Source organism: Scyliorhinus canicula, chromosome 12 (genome assembly GCF_902713615.1).
Source record: "Scyliorhinus canicula chromosome 12, sScyCan1.1, whole genome shotgun sequence".
NCBI lineage: Eukaryota > Metazoa > Chordata > Chondrichthyes > Carcharhiniformes > Scyliorhinidae > Scyliorhinus > Scyliorhinus canicula.
In genome coordinates, this window is record NC_052157.1 from 30,971,502 (window position 1) to 30,997,733 (window position 26,232).

The 26,232-nt window shown below is 44.7% G+C and overlaps 1 protein-coding gene across 3 annotated transcripts in view; it reads left to right on the forward strand.

Moving 5' to 3' along the window:
* rfx7a (regulatory factor X7a) overlaps positions 1–26,232 on the forward strand; it is a 77,503-nt gene that overhangs the window by 31,703 nt on the left and 19,568 nt on the right. For all 3 annotated transcript variants that reach the window (XM_038812906.1, XM_038812907.1, XM_038812908.1), the window contains exons 2-4: positions 667–700; positions 14,132–14,214; positions 22,278–22,400. In XM_038812906.1, coding sequence (XP_038668834.1) covers positions 667–700; positions 14,132–14,214; positions 22,278–22,400 — 240 coding nt within the window. The remainder of the gene's footprint in view (positions 1–666; positions 701–14,131; positions 14,215–22,277; positions 22,401–26,232) is intronic.

The window sequence follows — 26,232 nt, forward strand, 5'->3', positions numbered from 1 at the left end:
CGGCTGAATAACTTACCGCCTCTGTTATTTGCCTTTGTGAATGACATTCATTTTCTCTCTCTCTCTCTCGATGTAACGTTGACTGTTATTCACGCTTTAATAATATTGCATGATGGCACATTGCGGAGTACAGAATTTATTCTGGATATCAGAGTAGCTCAAATTATTAGGCATGACCACGAGAATAAGCATATTTTCCACCTTTAATTTATGCTGATTTGCATTAAAAAGTTTAGAATTAATTTAATCATGAAAATGCGATTGACTTCTTTCCAGTGCAGTATTTCAAAAATATGTATTTGGATATCCGGCTAGAATTATGTATCTGTTTTTTTATAGCACATAAGCTGTTTAAAATTTCAACACAATTGTACATTGTATTTAAAAATTAAACACAAAACTGATAAAACCTCAGATCTCTAAGGCATTATCTTCAAATGCACACTCATCGTGAAGCCATTCTGGTGGCGTTTTTCCTGAGAGCAGTATCATGAACTGATGCAACAAAACTGGCATCACATTAGCCAAAATGCTTCAGCTCTTGAGCAGAGCAAGGATGTAAATTTATATTTTCTGTAAAGGTCACTAATTCAAAATTGAAACTTAATTTGCCACGGTTAGCTGTAATTGGAATAGGTGTTACTAATGAATTTTCTTTCTCCACAGCAAAACTGTACAATCAAAAGTGGACTGCATTTTGGTGAGTGAATGAAGATTTTTCAATTTTCCCCAACTTACTTTGAATTGGTATTTTACCGTAATTGTAAATACTGACCTTTTTGAATGCAACAATCAACACCGAATTGCACAGCTGTAATAACCTGCAAGAAGGAACTTTGCATGGTGCCGATGCAAACTTTTAATAATGAAGTGAGAAAAAATAGTGTATTTACATTTCTCAATCAATTCCAAGTGCATTTAATTATTTTGCAGTGCATTGACTCATTTGATGGCAAACACAATATGAATTTTGCACTCAAGATCACATAAACAGCATTGAGATATTTGATAAGCTGATTGTGGTAATTCAGGGAGGGTCACTCATCAGGACACTAGGAAGACCTCCTCTTTAGGTAATGCACTTGGGGGGCGCAGGGGAGGGGGGTGGCGGCAGGGTGGCATAGTGGTTAGCACTGCTGCCTTGCGGCGCTGAGGTCCCAGGTTCGATTCCGGCCCCAGGTCTGTGTGGAGTTTGCACATTCTCCCCGTGTTTACGTGGGTTTCACTTCCACAACCCAAAAATTTGTGCAGGGTAGGTGGAATAGCCATGCTAAATTTCCTCTTCATTGGAAAAAGAATTGAGTATTGTAAATTTATTTTAAAAAAGGTAATGCACTGGGGATCTTTAATATCAGTATAAACCATTGGAACAGCTAGATAGGACTTCGATTTATTATCTCCAACCTCACAGACGATGTCTGAGTGCTACATTGGACTGTCTGCCGAGATTAAGGTCTGTCCTGAGTAAGATAAAATATGGAATGTACTCGAGACAAAAACATTTAATGTTGAGTGTCAGTTAATTTCAGATGCCTTAACTTCTCGTCCCTTCATTCTAAATATTCCTGTACAAACTAAAAATACCTCTCTTCCCATCCTATCCCACACCCCAAACAATCTAAAAAAGAAACATACTTTCCTTTGACTTTAAAAAAAAACGCATTTTATTCAAACTTGTAAATACCCCGGGAAACATTCTTCCCAACAATCAACCATACAGTTTGTACAGGTTTTACTCCTTTTTCACTCCCCACCCCCCTGCGACGAACAGCTCCTCAAACACGGTCACAAACATCCCCCATCGTTTCTCAAACTCCCTTGCTGAGCCCCTTAGCTCATACTTTATCATCTCTAACCGCAGGAAGTCATACAGGTCACCCAACGATGCTGCTACCCCCGGTGGCGATGCCAACCGCCACTCCAGCAAAATTCGTCGCTGTGCAATCAGAGAGGCGAAGGCTAAGATATTGGCCTTCCTCCTCTCCATGAGTTCCGGCTTCTCTGAAACCCCAAATATCGCTGCCAAAGGGTCCGGGTCCGGGTCCACTCCCACTCCCTCCTCCACTATCCTGGCTGAGACTGCAAACGCTCCCGGCCAAAATCTTCCCAATTTGTCACAACTCCAAAACATATGCGCATGATTTGCCCACACCTCTCACGCTCATCTGCTACCCCCTGAAAGAACCCACTCATTCTCGCCCGAGTCATATGCACTCTGTGCACCACCTTAAACTGTATCAGGCTCATCCTTGCACAAGAGGAGGTCCCGTTTACCCGTCGCAGTGCCTCACTCCATACTCCCCAATTGATCTCCATTCCCAACTCTGCTTCCCATTTCTCCTTGATCTTCACCTGCTCGCCTCCCTGCTCCCCCAGCCACTTATATATATCCCCAATTTTTCCCTCCCCTTCCACATCCGGAAGCAGCAGTCGCTCCAGCAGGGTGTATCCCGGCAATCTAGGGAACCCCTTCCAGACCTTTCGTGCAAAGTCCCTAACCTGTAGATACCTGAACTCACTACCCGTCGGCAGCTCTACCCTCTCCTTTAGCTCCTCCAGACTGGCGAACCCTTCCTCCAAATACAAATCCCTCACCTTGACCAGCCCCACTTCCCTCCACCTCCTGTATACACTATCAATCCCCTCCGGCTCAAACCCATGATTCTCGCACTGCGGCGTTAGCACCGACATCCCTTCCACCCTAAAATGCCTCCTCAGCTGATTCCATATCTTCACCGTGGACTGCACCACTGGGTTCCCTGAATACCTACTCGGAGCCATTGGCAATGCTGCTGTCACCATAGCCTTCAAACTAGATCCCTTACAAGATTCCTCCTCCATCCTAACCCACTCTATCCCTTCTACTTCCCACCACCGCTGCACCTTGTCAACATTCACCGCCCAATAATAATGAAGCAAGTTTGGCAACGCCAACCCCCCTGCTGCCTCTGCCTCGGTAGCAGGGTCCTCCCCACCCTCGGCACCTTCCTCGCCAATACAAAGTCAGAGATGATTGTGTCCACTTTCTGAAAAAAGGCCTTTGGTATGAAGATCGGGAGAGCCTGAAAGATAAACAAGATCCTCGGCAGAATATTCATTTTCACCACTTGGACCCTCCCCGCCAATGTTAAGTGCAGTGTGTCCCACCTCTTAAGATCCTCCCTGACCGCCTCCACCAGCTTCGTTATGTTCCACTTATGGAGCCCCGTCCATTCCCTCGCCACCTGAATCCCCAAGTATCTAAACCTATCCCTCATGACTGTAAATGGAATCCCCCCTAATTTAGCCCGCTGTGCCAGCTCATTCACTGGGAATACATTGCTTTTCCCTACAATCAGCTTGTATACTGAGAACCCTCTAAACCTCCCCAACAGGCCCATAATCCTTCCCATACTCTCCAACGGATCCGAAACATCCAGCAAGAGGTCATCGGCATAGAGCGACATCCGATGCTCCCTCTGTCCCATCATTATCCCCTGTCACTCTGCCAACCCCCTGAGAGCCATCGCCAATGGCTCTATGGTCAGCGCAAACAGGAGCAGCGACAGCAGGCACCCGTGCCTCGTGCTCCTGTGTAAGTCAAAACTTTGTGAGCTCTTATCATTCGTCCTCACCCTCGCTCTTGGCGCCACATAGAGCAACCGCACCCATGGCACAAATCTCGGCCCAAACCTTCCCAAAAGTTCGAACAAGTACCGCCACTGCACCCGATCAAATGCTTTCTCCGCATCCATGGTCGCCACCACCTCGGGTACCAGAGCTCTCGATGGATTCATCACCACATTCAACAACCGCCTTATATTACTCGTGAGCTGCCTGCCCTTCACGAAGCCTGTTTGATCTTCTGCAATCACTCCCGGGACACAATCCTCCATTCTCCCCGCCAACAACTTGGCCAATATTTTCACATCTGTGTTCAATAGTAATATGGGTCTATACGACCCTGATTGAACCGGATCCGTCCCTTTTTTTGAGATTAGTGTGATTACTGCCTGCTTCGTCTCCTGCAATTTCCCCCCTTCTCCAGTGCTTCATTAAACGTCCCCAACAGATGTGGTGCCAGGTCCGCTGCAAATTCCGTATAAAGTTCTGCTGGGTACCCATCTGGCCCAGGGGCCTTCCCCGACTTCATACCCCTGATAATATTCAGCACGTCCCTCAGCCCCAGGGGCTCCTCCAACACTTGCCTCTTTGCTTCCTCCACCTAGGGTCATTCCAGTTCATTCAGAAACCACCCCATGTCCCCCGCCTCTCCTTCTGGGTCTGCCTCATTAAGTCCCTAATAATATTTTCTAAATGCCTCATTTATCTTCCCTGGCTCTGACACCACATCCCCAGCCCCAGTCTGGATCTTCAGTATTTCCCTGGACACAGCCTGCTTTCGCAGCTGGTGCGCCAGCATGCGGCTTGTCTTCTCCGCATAACAGTATTGCACCCCTCTTGCCCTACGCAGTTGCCCTACCGCCCTCCCCATTGTCAGCCTGTCAAATTGTCCCTGCAACTTTTTCCTCCACGGTGGGCACCCTCGAATATCCCCTGTCCACCTCCACTATCTCGCTCACTAGACGGTCATGTTCTGCCCTCCTTTCCTTATTTGCATGAACTGTAAATGAGATGATTTCTCCCCGGACCACTGCCTTCAGTGCTTCCCATAAAATGCCCACCGACACCTCCCCATTCTGATTGAACTCCACATAATCCCTAATCGCCAACCGCACCTTATTACAAAAACCTCCATCCGTCAACAACCCCGAGTCAAACCTCCACCCCGGCCTCTGCGCTCGTCCCGTACTGAACCGAATATCCAGCCAGTGGGGTGCATGGTACGAGATAACTATCCTCGCATACTCTGCCCCCTCCACCCCAACCAAAATCTCCCGACTCACTGCAAAGTAATCCAATTCTAGAATACACCTTATAGACGTGTGAAAAGAAGGAATATTCCCTTCCCCCTGGGTTCTGAAAGCGCCATGGATCCACCATACTCATCTTCTCCATAACCCCCCCCGGTCCCCCCAGCTCCCTTGCCATTCGTACCCTAACCCATCGACCTGGGGCTCGATCTATCCACCCTGGGCTCCAGGACACAATTAAAATCTCCTCCTATGATCAACTGGTATGTGGCCAAATCCGGGATTGCTGCCAGCTCCCCCCTCATAAAACCCACATCATCCCAATTTGGGACATACACATTTACCAACACTACCTGTGCCCATTCCAATACCCCACTCACAATCTCATATCTTCCACCTGGATCCCTCGCCTCCTTTGCACTCACAAATCCCAATTTGTTTGCTCATTAAAATCGCCACACCCCTTGATTTCAAATCAAACCCCGAGTGAAACACCTGCCTGACCCACCCCTTCCTTAACCTAACCTGGTCCTTCACAGGGAGGTGTATCTCCTGCAAAAAGACAACCCCCGCTTTCAAGCTCCCGAGGTTGCGCGAACACCCGCGACCTTTTAACCGGCCTATTCGGTCCCTGGGCATTCCACGTTACCAACCTTACCGGAGGCTTGCGCGTCCAATCCCCTCTACCGTCTGTCATCTTCCCCACTTAACTCGTGCCCCTATAATCCACTGTACCTAGCCCATCCCAGATGGCCCCTTTCTTCGACCTTGACCATGTCATCTCTCACCCCCTGCTGCGTCGCAGAAGCCCCCCCCCCCCCCGCATTTCCCCTTCCCCTTCTCTCTCCCCCCCCCCCCCCCCCCCCCCCCCCCCCCCCCCCCCCAAACTTCCCCTTTTTCCCCCGGCCACCCCTCTTGGCCTGCCTCCCCACCACCTCACTTCTGTTGACCAGCATAACCTGCTAACCCGGCTGCCCCTGCCCAAAGGCACATCCTAATGACCCCCCCCCCCCCCAAAAAAAAACTCATCAGCGGCAAAGGAGGCGGCCTCCTGCTGGCCTTACCCTCCCCCATCCAAAGAAGGACTTCTCCTGCTCCAGGTAGCCTTCTCCAAAAGCAAACAAACAGATGTTAAACACAAACAGTCCCATAAAACAGGAGGGGGGATGGGAACATCCATCCCCAAATACACTTTTCACATCTTCAACTCCTTACAATCTCAACATTGAACAGAAACCCCTCCCCCCACCCAACAAAAAAAGGCGGAAATCCCCCAATCCCTACACCCATTTCAAACATGCTCCCGACCAATACATAGTGCCAGCGCCCCGCTCCCAAGCATTGTCCACTAAGTTCTCCCCCAGTTTATGCTCCTTAATAAAGTCTTTGGCTGCTTCTGGGGCCTCAAAATAATACTCCCGGCCTCCGAATATCACCCATAATTTTGCCGGAACAGTACTGCCATGGCCTTGTTGAAACCTTGGCCTTGTTGAAACCTGCCTGCCGTTTTGCCAACTCGGCTCCGATGTCCTGATAAATCCGGACATTATTTCCCTCCCAGTCGCAGCTACGCTTCTCCCTGGCCCACTGTAGAATTTTCTTTCTCCGCAAACTTATGGAGTCTCACGGTCACCGTCCGCGGTGGCTCCCCAGCTCTAGGCTTTTGCCTCAGAGACTTATGCGCTTGGTCCACTTCAGGTGCCTTTCTAGCACCCCTTCTGCCACCAGTCCCGCCAGCATCCTCGAGACGTACCTCGTGGCACTCACACCTTCCACTCCTTCAGACAGGCCCACTATTCGCAGGTTCTGTCTTCTCGAGGTATTCTCCTGCTCCTCAACCGTTGCCCTCAGCATTTTACAAAGGTCTCCAAGAAGCACCACCTACGCCTCCAGAGCCACCACACGATCGCTGTGGCCAGAGATCACTCCTTCAGTCTCCCAAATCTGTGACCCTGCACCTCCAAAAACCTCTCCATCCGCTCCAAAGTACTTTTCAGGGGTGCCACAGCTTCTGCAATGGCCTTTGCATGATCCTCATGCATTTCTTTCCTCTGTTTATGGAATTCCTCCTTGATAAAAGTCATCAGTTCCTGTATCTGGGGCCTTACTACTTGCCCCTCCCCCGCCTGCATGCTGGAAGAGACTGTCTGTGAAGCACAAGACTGTTTCAACTTTCCAGCCAAACCTCTCACTGTTTTCTGCCGGGTCCGGTGATCAGAAGACGAACTATTCCAGGGGTAAACTACTCCTCTAACATTCACATACGCCTTTTCATCAAAGTTTCACCTGGATCTGGGTAAAAATAGCCCTTTTCTGTGACTTTCAACAGGAACAGCCCTTTATGTGACCAATCACTCCATGGTCACAAGCAGAAGTCTACTTTCCTTTGACTGGCTATCAATCAGGTTTGACTTGGAAGTATCTTATTCTGAAAAGTCATGGTTTTTTCTTGTCTTTTAGGTCTGTTTATAGTAATGCTTTGTGTGCAACAGAGCTCAACATGCTGGTGAAATGTTGACTTTGTCCATTTTTGACTCTAGAACCATGTTAAACCACTTTTTTCTTTCCTGTCTACCAAATTACTCCAATTTTTTATCCCCTCTGATTTTTGGGTTCCAGTTTCATGACCGCTGATCATCCTCTGGTATTTTGTCAAAGTGGCTATAATCCATTTCTGGGACTTCATGGTGAATGTTGGCAAATCAATTGACTGCAGTGGGCATTGTAGCCAAACATGATCCTGCCTTCTCGCAGTTCTTTGTAATAGGAGAGCCATTGATCATAATATGATTAGTTTTAGAAGGAGGCCATTTGACCCTCCATGCCTTTACTGGCTCTTGAAAAGAGTTATTCAGTTACTCACTTCCTCGTTTCTTCTCATACCTGTTGTTTTCTTTCCTTCCATGAATTTATCTAGTTCGCTTCTGAGAGTTACTATTGAAACTGCTTCCTTCACTGTTTTGAGCAGTGCATTCCAGATCATTGCAAGGTGTTGAGAAGTAATCCTGAGAAATGTTTAATTACCTATTTCTTTCTCCCTCCCTCATTCGCTTCCAGGCCCATGCTGGTTGGTACGAATCAGCTATACGTGTTTAAATTGTGAATCATTTTCAAAGGAAAGTCACTGGTTCAGCCTGGAAAGAGATGCTTATCACCTGCTTTCCAATTTCTCCTTGGGAAGCACTATTTAGTTCTTCCTCCATATGGCCTGGCTGGGATTTTGGAATCATAGTAACTGCACAATTCCCTTTTTGACTGGCATGTTGTGTGGAACTTGAAAGGGAAACATTATTGAAATGATGCCAGTGGAAGAATTTGGTTTGACTAGTTGAACTATATTATCACCCTTAATCATCAATTTGAGTGTTTCCCGGTCATCTATCATGGTTTAAAATTTGTTTATAAAGTGTTTATCTGCCTACTTTAAAAAAAATTAAACTGCTAGTGGTTTGCCCAAGGCAATATTTCTGTTGAATGGGAAGATATGTTCTGTTATAATCTGGAACCGCTAACTTTTCTTTATGACCTTAGCAAAGCCAGAGATAACTTTGATCCATTCTTTGTAACTGGAACTGCTCCCTGTTCCTGATGACACAGTCCCCTTGGGAGCATCTGATTGTACCCCTCCTCAAGCAGCATTGTTCTTTGTGAACCCACTCCTACCCCCTGGCGTGCTGTGTTTCCAAGGTTGGAGTTGGAGCTTATTTAACTATATTTCCTCAGAATTTAATTTAGCAATGGCGAATTCAAAAATCAAGTCGGACTGAATGCACTCCAGCCTTCATATAGAACATAGAACATACAGTGCAGAAGGAGGCCATTCAGCCCATCATGTCTGCACCGACCCACTTAAGCCCTCACTTCCATTCTATCCCCGTAACCCAATAACCCCTTCTAACCTTTTTGGTCACTAAAAGCAATTTATCATTGGCCAATCCACCTAACCTGCACGTCTTTGGACTGTGGGAGGAAACTGGAGCACCTGGAGGAAACCCACGCAGACACTGGGAGAACGTGCAGACTCCGCACAGACAGTGACTCAGCGGGGAATCGAACCTGGGACTCTGGCGCTGTGAAGCCACCGTGCTATCCACTTGTGCTATCGTGCTGCCAATAATTCAATGATGGTGCCTGCTGAGGAATGAAGCTACAGAATATATTTTATATATATATATATATATATATGGATTAAAAATAGGCAGCATGTTTTGGGATGACACAGAAAAATGAAAGTAAATTATGCAAATGTGATAATAATAGATTGCTTAAAACTAGTAGAACTCTTGTGATTGATTCACTGAGAGTCAAAGACAAACTAATTTTGTAACAATGGGAACATTGTGCACTGTATTAGATAATGGAATTTACACTTTATAGCATCGGTAAAAGTTAAAAGAAATTCAGCTAAAATTCCTTTACCAAAATTTCTCTTGATGTCCATGTTAAACTGCTCATCTTTGGGTCTCAATATATGTCTCCCTGGAAGATAACTTGGACTATTGATAGTTCTTAAAGATTTGTTATTTTGAGACACTAATGTATATAGTGCATTAGCATATTTCCTGCACTTTTATGCCCAGTACTGTGATCTTTGTGTTCCATGGCCAGTCATCAGTTTATGGCTGAAACATGATCAAGTGAAGGAATGGCAGAAATTCTGTACCTTTGTGTATTTTGCATGTAAACTACAATTGGCACCATGCATCATGCAACCCTTTTTACACAACATTTGCATCCCATCCTTTTCTGGCTTCTCTCATTACATTGCCTTTCTTAGTATCTTGCTCTTTACAACGCCAGAGACCCGGGTTGAATTTGGGCCTTGGGTGACTATCTGTTTGCACTTTCTCCCCATGTCTGTGTGGGTTTCCTCCGATGCTCCGGTTTCCTCCCACAGTCCAAAGATGTGCAGGTTAGGTGGATTGGCCATGCTTAAAAATAAATTGCCCTTTCGTGTCCAAAGATGTGCAGGTTAGATGGGGTTATGAGAGTAGGGCAGGGGAGTGGGCCCAGGTAGGGTGCTCTTTCAGAGGGTCAGTGCAGACTCGATGGACTGAATTACCTCATTCTGCATAGTAGGGATTCCATGATGTTTGATCTTTTCCTGCTTTTTTTCCTTTTCCCCTCCGTTCCCAGCAATTAGACTCCAGCATCTTGTCCTTTCGTAGCTGGTGTCACTATATTTCGACATCCATGGAGGTTCTTGGGTGGCTCTTTTCACTTGTGCATTGAATTCCACAGGATATCCAAGTCAGCAGCAAAGAAAAAATAGGGGGGGCTGGCCAGTGGTGGGAGCGTTAGCCTAGGCCTCTGGATTACTAGTCCAGTGACATTACCTATACACTATTGCATCCCCATAGCTCATGAATGTGAAGAGCAGCAGTTAAAGTATGTGGACAGTATGTGCAGAGAATCCAAACCTGACATTAAGGGGCACAAAGTACATGTGAGGAACCTAGAAATATCAGCAATGAAAGTGAAGGCAAAGACTTATTCTAGGAATGAAAGAGAACTTGAGTCCTAGGCTCCAGAATGGAGGATTCATCTGTGCGGCAAAAGATGGTACACAGAGTTGCAAAATATAGTGGGTACGTTTGTCAGATGAAAGGCGGTCATCAACTTGAAATTCTTTTTTTAAAATCTTTTTATTCTCATTTTCAACATTTTCATCAATAAACAACCAAAGAAAAAACAAATACAGTAACAAACCCCCTCACAGAAACCGCCCCCCACTCAATATACAGACCAAAACATCCACCTGTACATTCCAGGTAAAAACAACCAAAAATTAACAATCTGCAAACTGTGTAACCAAAGGCAACAATGCTGCCAACCCCCCTTCCTCCCCCCTCCCTAATGTTCAATGGCAACCAATTCTCGGAAGTGCATAATAAACTGCCCCTATGACTTGTGAAACCCTCCCCCCATCCCCTTCAGCTGAGACCCCCCCCCCCCCCCCCTCAACTGCCTCCGGGCAACACCCAGTATCGGTCCCCTCCCCCAACCTTTCATGCCTCCTAGGCTCATCGAAACGTGTTCTGCCAAGTCTAATGGCCACAGCCCCTCCCTCTGCCATACACCCGTTCACTGGCCAGCTTGAGCTATCACGCATGGAGGCCCCTGCTCAGGCCTCTCCAATCCCCCCTCCCCTGTCCGGTCCCAAGAAAACAAAGAAATCCCTTTCAACACCCAACCCCAGTGTAAACACACAAACCCCAAAGAACCATCATTGCAAGAGATAATCCCAACTCTTACCTTGTCCAAATAATCGCTTATCGTCACAAGTAGGTTTCAATGAAGTTACTGTGATAAACCCCTAGTCGCCATATTCCAGCGCCTGTTCGGGGTGGCCGGTACGGGAATTGAACCCGCGCTGCTGGCATTGTTCTGCATTACAAGCCAGCTGTTTAGCCCACTTTTCCAAATAGGCAACGTCAACACATTTAGCACATATAACACCATGCAATGAAAAATAGAGCTACATCCGCTCCTCCACACCCACTACCCTCGGTCCAAGACCAATCCTCAGTCCAATTTCTCACTTCTGCCCCAGTCCTTCTGCCTTCATAAACGCCTCCACCGCTTCCACCGTCTCTAAATAAAAGTCTTCAGAGTTGTAGGTCACCCTCAAACTTAGCTGGGTACACTATGCTGAACCGCACCCTGCTGTTATACTATGCCAACTCCACAGTAAAGTCCTGGTATATATGTACGCCAGCTCCCGCCCACTGCACTTCCCACTTTTGCTTTGCCCAACACAGGACCTTCTCCTTCATGCGGTCCCTACGGAAACACATAATCACTGCTCTTGGCGGCTCATTTGCCTTTGGTTTGATCCTCAGATTTTCCAGGTCCTCCACATTGGCTCTCAGACCTGTGTTGGTCTCCACCCCCCCCTGGGACCGGGCATTAAATTCTAAAAAATTAAGCCTTGAGCAGGAGCCATCCAATGTGTGACCTCCTCCTCCTACATGCCACCACCGGAAGTCCCCATCAACTTGAAATTCTAACTCTATTTCTCTCTCCCATGAATGCTGCAGCATCAGATGAATGTTTTTAGTTAGCTTAGTTTATTGATGGTTGTAAGCCTTATTTTGATTTTTAGCTGTTGTAGTCTATAGTGTTGTGAGATGGAAAGCAACAGGACTAAACCACCTAAAAAACATGGCAAATATAATTCAAATTATTTGCTAATCTTCTTCATTGTTGCCAGTTGCACATATCTTTAGCTTTCGATATTCTGTTTCATCTTCCAAAAGCAGCAGAAACCAGTCCAATCCTGGTTTTGATATCTTCATTACAATCTCATTCTTTAACCTGAACTCAGTAAAATATACACACATTTGCACAACACCATCCTCTCCAATGGAATGTGTACATCCTTTGATGCTTTTCAAAATTTTACAAAAGAAAAATGCAAGTATTTATGAAGGTTAATCCTCCATATGAATGCTGGAATTTGCAAAATGTTGACGAGAAGATGTTACTAACAGCAGTGATGAATTGATTGAGAGGAATACCAGGAGTGCCCAGGTTGCAAAGATATTGGATGATAGAATGTGAAAATCGCTTATTGTCACAAGTAGGCTTCAAATTAAGTTACTGTGAAAAGCCCCTAGTCGCCACATTCCGGCAACTGTTCGGGGAGGCTGGTACGGGAATCTAAAGCATAGAAGATCTGTTGCTTTATAAATCGAGGTACTGGGTACCAAAGCAAGGAAGTTTTATTAAACCTTTGTCATTGGTTAGGCTGGAATATTAAGTTTTGGGCATCATATTTTATAAAGTATATCAAAGTCTCTCTATAGTTTTCCTAGAATGCTGTAAGGATCTTCAAAATTATGAAGTGTTTAGAGTAGATTTAGATAAACTGTTTTCATGAGCAGGAGAATCAGTTACCAGAGAACACAGATTTAAGATAGTTGACAAAAGAGCTAGGGGATAGATACGGGGAAAACATGTATTCAGTGAGTTATTGTGATCTTTAATCCACTGCTGAAAAGGGTTGTGGGAACCAATTCAATCCTAACTTTCAAAAGGCAATTGATAAAAACTGCAGGGCCATGGAGGGGGAGAAAATGGGGACATGGACAAAGCAGCTAGTGCTTTCAAGGAGTTAGCACAGACATGATGGGCCAAATGGCCTTGTATTTTATAACACGGCTTGGGTAAGAAAATGCTCCCTAGATAAATAACTGCAGTGATTTGGATATGTTTCAAAAGTGGAAACAACTAGAATATCTTTCATGACCCTGAATGCAGAGATATGTTGAACAAGAAGCTGAGACAGATGAAAGAAGCACTGGACAAACAATGTTTCGAGTGACTTCACAAAAAGGGATACAGATGACTGAAGTGGCCAGATAAGTTCAGAATCGGCAGAAATAAGTGAATTAATTCAGGTGTATCATTGCTGCTGACCTATCAAATGGGAATGTAGTAGTAGCAATTTCCAATTTGTAGGTGTGAGAAAAGTTTGAATAACTTGATTAGTTTTATGCTCTGTTCATTGTAAATTTGGAGTAATCCTGGCTTTTTCTGGCAGAATTTGAACAAACCAACACGCTTAACTAAACGGGAAATTACATGAACCAAAATTATAACATATTCTTCCATGCTCACACATCATGTGTGAGGTGATCTATATGCATTATCATAATTGTATAACTGCCAAACATTCTGAAACCTGATCTATTAGGAGAAATTTGCAAAACCAGTGTTTTCATTAGTTTCTTCCTGATGTTCGTTCTAAGTAGGTTGTTCTCGGCATCATTGACAAAGCTGAATGTTTGTGAGTGAGGTTGTATAGCTTTGCCCAAGCATTTGTTTGATATATTGCAACATAGTCAAGTGTGATTTTAATTTCATATTGAAATCATTTTGCATCAATAATGAACCGATGTTCAATGCATTTTTCTGTATCCCTATGTAAAACCTGCATCCCTAAGTATGTCTTGAGTAAGAATGTGTATAGTAGGACTAAGAATGATTCCTTAACTAATATATATTGCAGCAGAGGTCCTTTTGAATGCCAACCCTATTTAGCTACTTGAAATGGGGGTTAAAAACTACACTATTAGAGCACTGTGTTACAGACTTTCTTATAAAGATATAGCTGATGGGATCTGTGCCTCCAATTTGGCATCACATTTGGTTTAGAAATATAATTTTAATAGTGGAATTTTCCCTGTTTTTATTTTGGATCCATATTCTAATGTGCTTTTAATTTACTTCCCAAAATGTTTGTCATTTTAATTTGCATTTCTTTTTGCTTTCAGCAAGAAGTGATGAAGTTTACAGATCTAGAAAAACTCTACCTCTACCTTCAGTTGCCTTCTGGTCCTAGCAATGGAATCAAAAGGTAAAATCAACATTCATATTCTGTTGCTCTTTATTTAGCCTTTCAAGGAACTCTCTGCTTATAAATAGCAACTAGTTGCAGAAAATGTACAGCAACAAATGCTCTGATACTTATACTATCAAATTAATTAAACTTGTTCTGGAGGAGCAATCCTTATTTTAGGTGTAAAATGTTGCCCATATGAATTGTAGAAAACATAACCTAATAAAAATGAGTACAATTTTACTAATTTATTTTGACAAGTGAAAATTTGAAGGATTACAAGCATGTTGGAAAAATACCACAGACTTAATTTTAGCAACCTATATTTATCATCTTATCATACATTCTTAAAATCCATTAGTAAATATATTTTGAGGGTTATAGCAAGTAACTCTTCATTACAAGAGAAACTACTTTTTAAAAATGTTTCATGTTGATTCTGATAAAGCTAGATATGAAAATATTTAACATTGTGTTGAATCACGAACTTGCAGGACAATAAAGGGTTTCAGAACAGCACCAAGAGTGTCATTGAACACGGAGACAGGGGACTCACTCCACTGTGTTTCCAATCTCAACCTTGCTGCTGCGGGAATGGGAGGGAAATTAAATCACGTGAGAAGACTTCACGGTCATTTGCAGCTGAAGCAACCACTTGGTGATATTGGTAAACTGGCCACTGACCTTAACTTCCTCTTTACAGCAGCACTGCTCCAAGAACACGAATCAAAGAAGATGTAAAATTTTTATCACTTGTTCATCCTTCACTAATTGATGAATATCTTGTCATCTAAAATGGGGGTAGGCAGCAAAAAAGAGGAAAGATGGCTGCAAAACCTTGATATTAGAGCTGTAATATTGGATTGGATTTGTTTATTGTCACGTGTACCGAGGTACAGTGAAAAGTATTTTTCTGCAAGCAGCTCAACAGATCATTCAGTACATGGGAAGAAAAGGGAATTAAACAAAATTTGAGAAAATACATAATAGGGCAACACAAGATATACAATGCAACTACATAAGCAGTTACTGAGGTCAGTCAATAAGAGGGTCATTTAGGAGCCTGGTGACAGTGGGGAAGAAGCTGTTTTTGGGTCTATTCGTGTGTGTTCTCAGACTTCTGTATCTCCTGCCCGATGGAAGAAGTTGGAAAAGTGAGTAAACCGGGTGGGACGGATCGATTATGCTGCCCGCTTTCCCCAGGCAGCGGGAGGTGTAGATGGAGTCCGTGGATGGGAGGCAGGTTCGTGTGATGGACTGGGTGGTATTCATGTCTCTCTGAAGTTCCTTGCGGTCCTGGGCCGAGCAGTTGTCACACCAGGCTGTGATGCAGCCCAATAAGATGCTTTCTATGGTGTATCTGTAAAAGTTGGTATGGGTTAATGTGGACATGCCGAATTTCCTTAGTTTCCTGAGGAAATATAGGCGCTGTTGTGCTTTCTTGGTGATAGCGTCGACGTGATATTGATCACAAGGTTAATTTCATATTTGATGCAGATTTTATGTAAGCATGCCGGGATTTATTTTCATATTGCTAATCAAAGTTTTCTTAATGTAGAGGAAACATTCAGTATATTGTCCCATGCATGAATTTGTGTTAAACTAGACCATCTCTATACTAGTTTAGTTACTCCCTCACTCCCCTATTTACTCCTTCAGCAAGGGTGTAGTACAGCCGTAACCTTATGATTGGTTGATAACTTGCTATGGTGGCTGTGGAGTGAGTGGTCGCACACAGGGCACCTCCAGCTCAAAGGCATTGGTTTGGGCACTTTATACCTGCTAGCTCTGGCAGGAAAGTTGTGCAGAAGGTGTGGAGGTTGTTCCTAAGATTGGCATGTCTACTGGCTACCAGACCCGGCAAAAACTGTTAAAGACCTGGCTAAGGAATTGGAGGGGACCTGTGGCACAGCAACAATTGCGAGAATAGTGGAGGGGGAAGGGTCGTCGCTGGTGGGAAAGCCTCAGATGGAGCAGTTGATGGCCTTCATCAAAGACTAATTTTGACAGCAAAGCAAGGAGCTGCATGACGACTGGTCAAAGGCCATTGAGAGAGCAGTAGCACCTCTGTGAGGATCGATGGGCTGTGCAGTGAAGTGCCTTGAGGCACATGGGGTGATGATACGCAAGGTGTAGAAGGTGATGTCCGACCAGAGTGATTGGGTTGTGTCCCTGGAGACGGAGGTGAGGATCCTGGGGGACCTATGCAAGTCGCTGAGAATGAAGATCGAAGAACAGGTGAACGTAGCCAGGCGGCAGAACCTGCGTATTGTGGGTCTGCCAATGGGTGTGGAAGGAACGAGCGCCACAAAATATGTGTTGAGACTGCTGTCTGGGTTGGTGGAAGAGAGGGTGCTGGACAAGGCCCAAGAGGTGGACAGGGCCCACAGGTCTCTAAGGCAGAAGCTGAGAGAGGTGGAGCGGTTGTGCAAATTCGTAGAAAAGGAGAAGGTCCTGAGGTGGGCCAGAGAGAAGCGAGACTGAATGGGAGGGGAATTGTGCCCGAATATACCAGGACATTGGTGCAGAGCTGGCAAAGAGGCATGCTGGATTCAACAGGGTTAAGGCGGTGTTGTGCCGAAGGAAGATTCGGTTTGGGGTGCTGTACTTGGTGAAACTGAGAGTTACATTTGAAGGCCAGGAGTATTATTTCGGTAAGCCAGAAGAGGCCAATGACTTTATAAGGGACCATGAACTGGGGGGGAACTGAGAGGTGGTGTGAGGTGGAGGGGTTACATCTGCAAAGGTCGGATGTTATGGCTATTGTGTTTTGCCAGAGGGTGTTTTTATTGGCGGGTTTGATCTGCAATTTCGGGTGTTTTTCCTTTATGGGTAAGGGGTGTGTATGATGGGGCCTGCTGGGTGGGGTTGCCGGCTCCGGGGCATTCAGGCGGGTAAGGGATTATTTGCAGAGGCTAAGGAGGGACGGAGGGGTGTGTAGGGCGGAGCGTGGAGCGAGAGCTTCCATGCTGGCAGGTAATGCTGGTGAAGATGAGGTGAGGAAGGAGGCCGTGGGGGGGGGGGGGGGGGGGGGGGGGGGGGGCCATGGGGCGGCGTCATGGTGTTGCAAAGTTGGAGTGTGGTCATGGGTGGAGAGGGAGGCGATCTTGGATGAGCCTGGTTTAAGGTGCTATTAGAGGAGGTAGACCTGGAGAAGGTTGATGGTGGACGGTAGAGGGGAGTGAAGGCGTAAGCCTACGGTCAGAATCAGAATGTAGAATGTCCTAGGGTTAAATGGGCCAGTTAAGAGGTCTCGGGTTTTTTGCACACCTGAGGAATTTGAATGTGGAGGTGATCTTTTTGCAAGAGACGCACCTCCGGGTAAAGGATCATGTTAAGTTGAGGAAAGGATGGATGGGACAAGTTTTCACTCGGGGTTTGACTCAAAGTCGTGGGGGTGTGTGGTCATTTTGTTGAACAAAAGGACAGGGTTTGTCTGGGCCCAGGAAGTACTGGAGTGGGGCTGGTGGGGAAGCCGATGCTGCTAGTCAACGTATATGCACCAAATTGGGATTATGTGGGGTTTGTGAAGGGTTTACTGGGAATGATCACGGAGTTGAATACGCACCAGTTGATTATGGGTGGAGATTTTCATTGTATGATGGAACGGAGGGTGGACAGGTCGAGCCCCAAGTCAATGAGAAGGTTGAGATGGCAAAGGAGTTGGGAGCGTTTATGGAACATATGTGAATGGTTGTTCGATGGAGGTTTAAGAACTCGGTGTTGGGGGGGGGGGGGGGGGGGGGGGACCCCTTCTCACGTGTATACAATGTTTTCGAGAATGGATTTCTTTGTGGTGAGTCGCGATGTTGATGGGGGCGGAGTATGCCGAATTCATGATTTTGGATCACGTGCCGGATTGGCTGCAGGTGAGGCTTAGCTCGGCAAGTGCAGAGGCCGGGATGGAGGCTGGATTTGGGTCTTTTGACATGAGTTTCGTAAAAAGGTGAAGTTGGCGATTGGGGATTGCGTGGAGTTGAATCAAAACAGGGAGGTGTCAGCGGCCACTTTATGAGAGGCGTTTATGTTGGTGGTTTGAGGGGAGATTATCTTGTTCAAGGAGCACAAGATAGGAGGGGAGCATGGACAGTTGCTAAATGAAGTAATCAAGGTGGACAGGCGATATTTGGGTGTGGGGGGGGGGGGGGGGGTGTGTGCCTCCCACTAAGGCGTTGTTGGTGGAGAGGAAGAGGTTACAGGGGCAGTTCAATAGGTTGACGGTAGGAAGGGCAGTGGGGCAGCTACGGAAGACGAGGGGGTGCAATATGAATATGGAGAGAAGGTTAGCCATATGCTTGCTCACCAGCTGGGGAGTCGGGCTGCGTCCAGGGAAATTCTTTTTTTTAAAGAAAATATCTTATTGAAGCATTTGTAATTTTCACAATTTAACATGTTGATATTTCTAAAACAACTGCGCGGGTTGACGCACAAAATGCCCCTTAAAAGAACAACAAACAATAAACCACGTCCCCAACTTCTCCCGCCCTGTCCCCAATTACCCGTAAACTAAGTTCCCTGTCCTTATTCAACATTATCATGCTTCCTGTTTCTCCCTCCCCCTTTCCACCATTATTGCTGATGTTCAATTTTTGTTAAAGAAATCGATGAATGGCTGCGAACTCCAGGCGAATCCCTGTATTGATCCTCTCGGAGGGAACTTGATTTTCTCCAGACTGAGAAACGCTACCATATCGCTGACCCACACTCCTGACTTTGGGGGTCTCAACAAGATCTGTCTCCGGGCCACCAGAGAGAAGGATTCTGGACTCAGAGTTACCCTACCTTCCAGGACTTCTGACATAACATCTGCAAATCCCTGCCAAAATTCCCTCCATTTCGGACATGCCCAAAACATATGAACATGGTTCGCCGGGCTACCCCCACACCACCCACATCTGTCCTCCACCTCCTCGAAGAGCCTACTCATCTGGGCTACCGTTATGTGGGCCCTGTGCACTACCTTGAACTGAATCAAGCTAAGTCTAGCCCAGGACGAGGATGCATTTACCCTTTTCAAGGCTTTTTCCTACAGTTCAGTTTCCAGCTCCTAGCTCCTCTTCCCACTTCCTCTTCACCTCACTGATAGGAACCCCTTCCAACTCTAACAATTCCCTGTATATCTCCGAAACCTTCCCACCTCCAACCACTGTTTTTGACAGCACTTCATTCTGCGTCCAGGGAAATTCTAAGGGTGCAAACCGAGGAGGGGAGATAGTGTCAGAGCCGGGGAGAATGAGGTGTTCAGGCGGTGTTATGAGAAGCTATACAGGGCTGAGCATGGTGGAGAGAAAGGGGATATGGGGCGGTTTTTTAGACTCCACACGGACGGTGACCCAGGGCCGGGATCGAACCTGGGACCTCAGTGCCGTGAAGCAACAGTGCTAACCACTGCACCACCGTGCTGCCCTTGTATATGCTATATATTTTTTTTTTTAATTTTTATCTCCTTTTTCACATTTTCTCCCAAATTTACACCCAACAATAAACAATAATCAGTAACGAATATAATGTGAATCCCCATATCAATACAGTAGTCCTCCGTTATACCGCGCTCCGCAATACCGCGGTTCGCGATATACGGCGGGGGGACTTATGGACCCCAACTTACTCGAAACAGCCGGGTGCTGTCAGCTTCCCTCTCCGGATCAAAGTGAGCCGGCCGCTGAAGTTGACACTGCCGGCTGATTGGAGGGAGATTATGTTTCAGTGAGAGAGGAGCTGCTCACACAGCGTCCGGAAGTGGATAGTGCAGAGCTACAGCTGCCTCAACCCTGCACAGCAGACAGACTGATCTCAAACTCCAGGCTGCAATCTCAGATGGTGAGTGAATTGCATCCGCCCAAGGGTAGTCCTTGGGCCATGCAGAAATAAAACATTTCACACTTTAATCTGTAACCGACCATATTTGCTGTCACAGAGGATTGGAGCAGGGGGTTCTTTAAACCGGTGGCGGTCAGGACTCTGGATGGACCGGACCGGGGATCTTTACATTGCAGTAGCGCCTAGTCACTCCGTTTTAAAAGTGGCACCTGTCACTTTAACCAAGTTAACTCGAGGCTTCAGGGGGTCTGACCTCTCCCCCCGCCCCCCCGTCCTCCATATCACAGAGGACTGAAGACACAGTCATGGATTGTATAGTGGTTTAAGCACGCCTCGTAGACTCACAATGGGAAGCGCATGCATAGATTTTTAAATAAATTAAAACCCCCATCGTAGATATCCGCGGCTCGGATGTAACGCAGGTGGCTGTCTTGGACCCCAACACCCGCGTTATAACGGGGGACTACTGTAACAACGATCCCATCCTCCCACCAAACCCCAGACATTATCCCGCATGTTAACATAAACAAATGACTAAAAGGAATCAGGAATCACCCATCGTCACCGTTAACACATACAGTCCCCCCACCCCCATGTTCGATGTGATCCAATTCTCGAAAGCGCATAATGAATAGCGGCCATGAATTGTAGAACCCCTCCACCCTTCCCCTCAGTTCAAATTTGACCCATTCAAGCATCAAGAATTCCAGCAGGTCCCCCTGCCACGCCAGGGCACAGGGTGGAGAGGTTGATCTCCACCCTAATAGGATCCGCCTTCGGGCGATCAACGAGGCGATGGCTACAACATTTGCATCCGCGCCTGTTTCCAACCCTGGCTGGTCCGACACCCCGAATATGACCTCCCGAGGGCCCGTGTCAATTTCACGTGCACCACGTTAGAGATTACCCTAAAAACCTCCTTCCAGTAATCCTCGTTCACACACCTCTTTTACCCCCTCAAAGATCCGGCTCATCCTCGCCGTTGTAAGGTGCGCTCTATACACCACCTTCAGCTGTACCAGCCCCAACCTCGCACACGAGGTGGAGGCGTTCACCCTCCGGAGGACCTCACACAAGAACCTCTCCTCCATACCCTCTCCCAACTCTTCCTCCCACTTTGCCTTGATCTATTCTAGTGGCGCCTTCTCCTCCAAATTAGCCCCGTAAACCGCCGATACTACACCCTTCTTCAGTCCCCCTGTCGTCAGCACCTCCTCCAGCAATTTGAAAACCGGCTCTACTGGGAAGCTCTGTATCTCCTTTCTGGCAAAGTCTCGAACCTGTATGTATCTAAATATTTCTCCCTGCTCCAGCCCATACTTCACTCCCAGCTCCTTCAATCTTACATATGCTACAAATGAGCAACATTTTATTAACTTTTTATTTTGTGAAATGATCCAAATGCAGTTTATAAACTGATCGACTCAAAGTTACGTATTTCCATTGTGATTGGCTGTGTTTTGCAGCCAGTTTGTTTATTTGCTTTATTGTATTATACTTAGTTATAATCCTTCAAGTATGTATATTGGATCACAATATTAATATTTCCTGCAGCTATTAAACAATTCCGAGAAAGTTGTTATTGTAGTCAGGGTATAGCAATAGATTTGGAGGGAAACTTGGAGGTGGTGGTGTTGCCATGTGTCACCGGCCTCTGTCATTCTTGGCGGCAGAAGCTGTGGATTTGGAAAGTACTGTCAAAAGATGTGTGGCAAGTGCTGCAGTGCATTCTGTACATCGTATACACCGCTACCACTCTGTGTCAGTGGTGGATAGGGTACCAATCAAGTGGACTATGTTCTGGGTGATATTGAGCTTCATGAGTGTTGGTGCCGTAGTCATCCAGGCAATTGGAGAGTATGTCATCACACCCCTGACTTGAGCCTTACAGAAATTGGACAGGTTTCAGGGAATCAGGAGGTGAGTTACTGACTGTAGAATACCTAATTTCTGACTTGTCTTGTAGTCTCGGTATTTAAATGGCTATGTTCCTGATTTATTCATAACTGAAGAGAGAAAACCAAACAGGAATTTTATAAAGAGAATTAACAATTTTCAGAAAATTTTCAAGTAAATTATTTGATGGAAATGACCAAATCAATTCGCTAGTAATTTGCATTAATTTGTCACAGGAAGCAAATAAGAATACACTTAATATTTAATAGGATTTATACCTTCTTAGTAAATATCTGTTTAAAGTCAAAGAACAACTGCAGCCGTTTGCATGTCTTTTTCCTCAAATGGATATTCATTTTTTGCAGTAATCCAAGTTCTTTGTCATCCAGTCGTACCCAGCAAATGCATGCTTTTAACTGGATCCGAAATAATTTGGAGGACCACCCAGATACTTCACTGCCCAAACAAGAAGTCTACGATGAATACAAGTAAGTCTTGCAATAGGAGATCTGAATAACCATACATTGTTGTTTCTCATCTGAAATTTATATGCAAAAGCGCAATTTAAGCAGGCTTTCTAATAATGCATTGGTAAATATTTTTTCTGTAACAGTATATATACTGTTTGCTGTCTGTGTTCCACAGTTTTAATAGTTGTCATTTCAATTAGATTCCTTAAATTTTTTGTTAAAATTTTCCAATTTAGGGGGAAGTTAGCAGGGTCAATCCACCTATCCAGCACATATTTGAGTTGTGGGGGGTGAGACCCACACAGACACGGGGAGAATGTGCAAACTCCACACGGACAGGGGACCAGGATCATACCCGGATCTTCGGTGCCGTGAGGCAGCAGTACTAATCACTGTGTCACCATGCCTCCCATTTTCAATTAGATTTCCGACTTAAATATAATTTCAAATTAATTTGGAGGTTTTGTTATCCTTGAGGTAGTTTTGGGGGTTTTGCGATCTTGGAAAACTAATTTTCTCTCTTCAACTGTTCTTTAATACTTCAAATATGACATTACTGGTCTGAACCATAACAGCAGCTATCTCTAAATTCTCTCTTCTGCAATCATAGAATTTATAGTGCAGAAGGAGGCCATTCGGCCCATCGAGTCTGCACCAGCCTTTGGAAAGAGCACCCTACCCAAGCCCACACCTCCACCCCATACCCGCAACCCCACCCAACCTTTCTGGACACTAAGGGCAATGTAGCATGGACAATCCACCTAACCTGCACGTCTTTGGACTGTGGGAGGAAACTGGAGCACCCAGAGGAAACTCACGCAGACACAGGGAGAAAGTGCAAATTCCGCACAGACAGTGACCCAAGCCGGGAATTAAACCTGGGACCCTGGAGCTGTGAAGCTACTGTGCTAACCACGGTGCTACCGTGTCCCCCGAATCCTTTGACAAATACTGTCCATCAGTTATCTAAACAATAATGCGTATGGTAACGTCAAGCATCAAAGTTATCTGGCATCATAAGTGCGATATCTTAAAATTCTCGAAGTATTGGACTTATTGATGTGTAGCAATATTTACACATGTTTTTTCCGAACGCTGCAACATAAAGTTCAGGATTTCAAGTCGTCTGATGATGGAGCATTTATGAAAAGATGGAAGCAGTTCGGAAAACATCTTGAATACAGTGTAGAATGAGCAAAACAAATGCACAAAGGCAAAAGGCAAAAAAAAAATATTTTGTAAATTGAATTGTGGTTCTGTTCAGAGGACTACAATGCCAATGCACAATAAACATATTTCATCTGATAGCTTTGTTAAATTAGATTATTCGGAAGCCAAGTTGAATATTCAAATATTAGTATATTTATAAAATATAATTGTTTCTTAAGTATATGGCAGGAGTTAAAAGGTTGTTATCTTCTCACACAACACCCCTATAGTTTTCAGTTTTTTTTTTCTTGTGAAAATAGTTGGTGGTATGTTGTGCCCTTTGGGATAATTGAACAAGTAACATCAGCTTGAGGAATCGTAAGAACATTGAAAATGCTATACCAATACAAGTTTGTTCTTTCCAGTCCAATAACTAAGGATGCATTCAGAATAAGGCCCTTACAAGGGTTGATGAAAAACCATCTAACAAATTTGGCTGCCAAAGGACAACGGGCATAGTTTCCCCTCTTGGATTTTGTCAAATTATCATTGCATGTGGGGGTTTGAATAGTTAAGAATGATGAAAATAATACTTACACTAGGTAATCAAATGCGTACACTCTACATCATTTAAAATTGCTTCAGCATCACATTGTCCTGAAATCTTTGATCCTGATCACATTGGATTTAGACATGGTGAAATAGATTCACTGTATTGTGTTTCCAGTATAACCTTTTCATTTACACTACTCGATAAGTAGAATACATAAATATAGTACTGTATAATGATGTTTATCCTCCAGCATCCCTGCTGTGTTCTTTGGGCTAATATGATAGTTTAGCCTACAGGCATCTTGAATTCCGCAGCTTCATTAACCTGCCAGGATGTTCACTTGAGTAGCACTAAAAAATGTTTGACTGCTACAGTTCCCAATTTACTGAAGGATGCAAAGTGAGTTTGCATCAGTTGACCTCCAGTTTTTATTTTCCACAAAAACATTGACTGTGTTTCTGCTGGTCTCGGACATGACCAGGAGATTACTATAGAGGATTGTGAGCGTGAACCATTTGCTCATTTATGCCAATTCCTGTTGTTTATTAACTTTATAATATCCAAAATGGAAAATGTTTTTGTCCTGCTGAAGTTTCTAGCTCCCAAATCTATTGTTGATTTTGCAACAGTTTTTTTTCTAAGTACTGCTATCCATAGATTTTTTAAAAGGCATTTTTAAAGGCATCAATACTTAAGATAAAAGACAACTCAAAAATCCTACATTGTGTACCAATTTGAATAGACAATGATGATTGAGGTTGTTACATTTTGGCACTTTGATCTGGATACCTCGAGGCATAAAAATATTGATATGGTAATTCAGCAAAGTGCTGTTTTACCTCGACCTCTGTTACTGCCTGGGTTCACCAGTCAGAGTTTGGTGCATTTGCGTTGTTTTTGGCAAGTTCGTGCATTCCTGTTACTTGTTGGCACAAAACGCTTCTAATCTTTTCAGCCTAATAAAAAAAAACTTTGGAAGGAAGTTAGTTGGTAAGAATTGTGTGCTGTTACTGCTTCAAGGAAATTTAACCATGCATTGAAAGATTCTTTCTTGGAGTATTGTTAAACTTGGATTCAGGTTTGATAGCAATAAACAAACAATCTTCATTGTTCATTGTTTGGTCTGAGATTTATAACATATCATAATCATGTTGTGGAATCTCCAATTGTAGCTAATTTGATGGAATGGTCCATTCCGTTTTGGATGGATGGTGGAAAATGGGGACCAATTAAATATGCATTTCTTTGTATTTTGGTCCTCTCTCTCGTCGGTCCTCTCTCTCATCAGTTAAGTATAGGATACTTAGGTCCATGAGCTTTGTTTATGTCTGACTGATGCAGTCCATGAGCTTTGTTTATGTCTGACTGATGCATTTTGTGTACATTGAGTGAAATACCATGTATGAACCTGTGCAAAAGGCAATCTCATGTAAAAGTGGACCCATGATTTTTGGCTTGAAAAATTTAAATTTTTCATAGACCTCCTATAAAAGTTGATTGTAGTTTTTCAGGGGCCCGTCAACTGACCCACTCCCCTCCATGCTTCAGCCGGATAGCTTCACCCACTCACTGAGAAATGGTGGCAGGTAGGAGATAGACACGGTATCAACCTGCTCATCCTCCAGGAGCAGCTTGAACAGATGCGGCATTTACATTGTAAACATGGACAGCCCAAATCACAGTGCTCCCCAAGGAGACACAACCATGACCAAACGATTTGCCATTCTTGCCCGACTGCACCTGTATTTGGAGCTAAACAGTGTAACCTAGCTGACTGCAGCAGACAGGACCTTGGTAGGGCATGGCCATCTATCTGTATTATAGCAACAGGCCTGGGCAGCTGAGCATTTAGTGGACTCATCAAGATAGACCAGTCAATTCATGCGCAGGACATTGTGTGGGCCCAAATTAAGCATGCACACTAACCCCTCAAATATTATTTATATGAAAGTCAACCCTTAAGTTTTTGTCTTAAAAAATGATCTCAAAATTCAATTTTACACAAGTATATATGGTATTTGTTCCTCTTGTTTTATTTTATTTAAATTGGTGAATTAAAAGCTTTGAAAACTATTTTTAAGTGCATGTCTGAATTAATGCTTTAAGTTGCTAGACAACAACTAACTTGGATTCATGTCAGCAGATCTA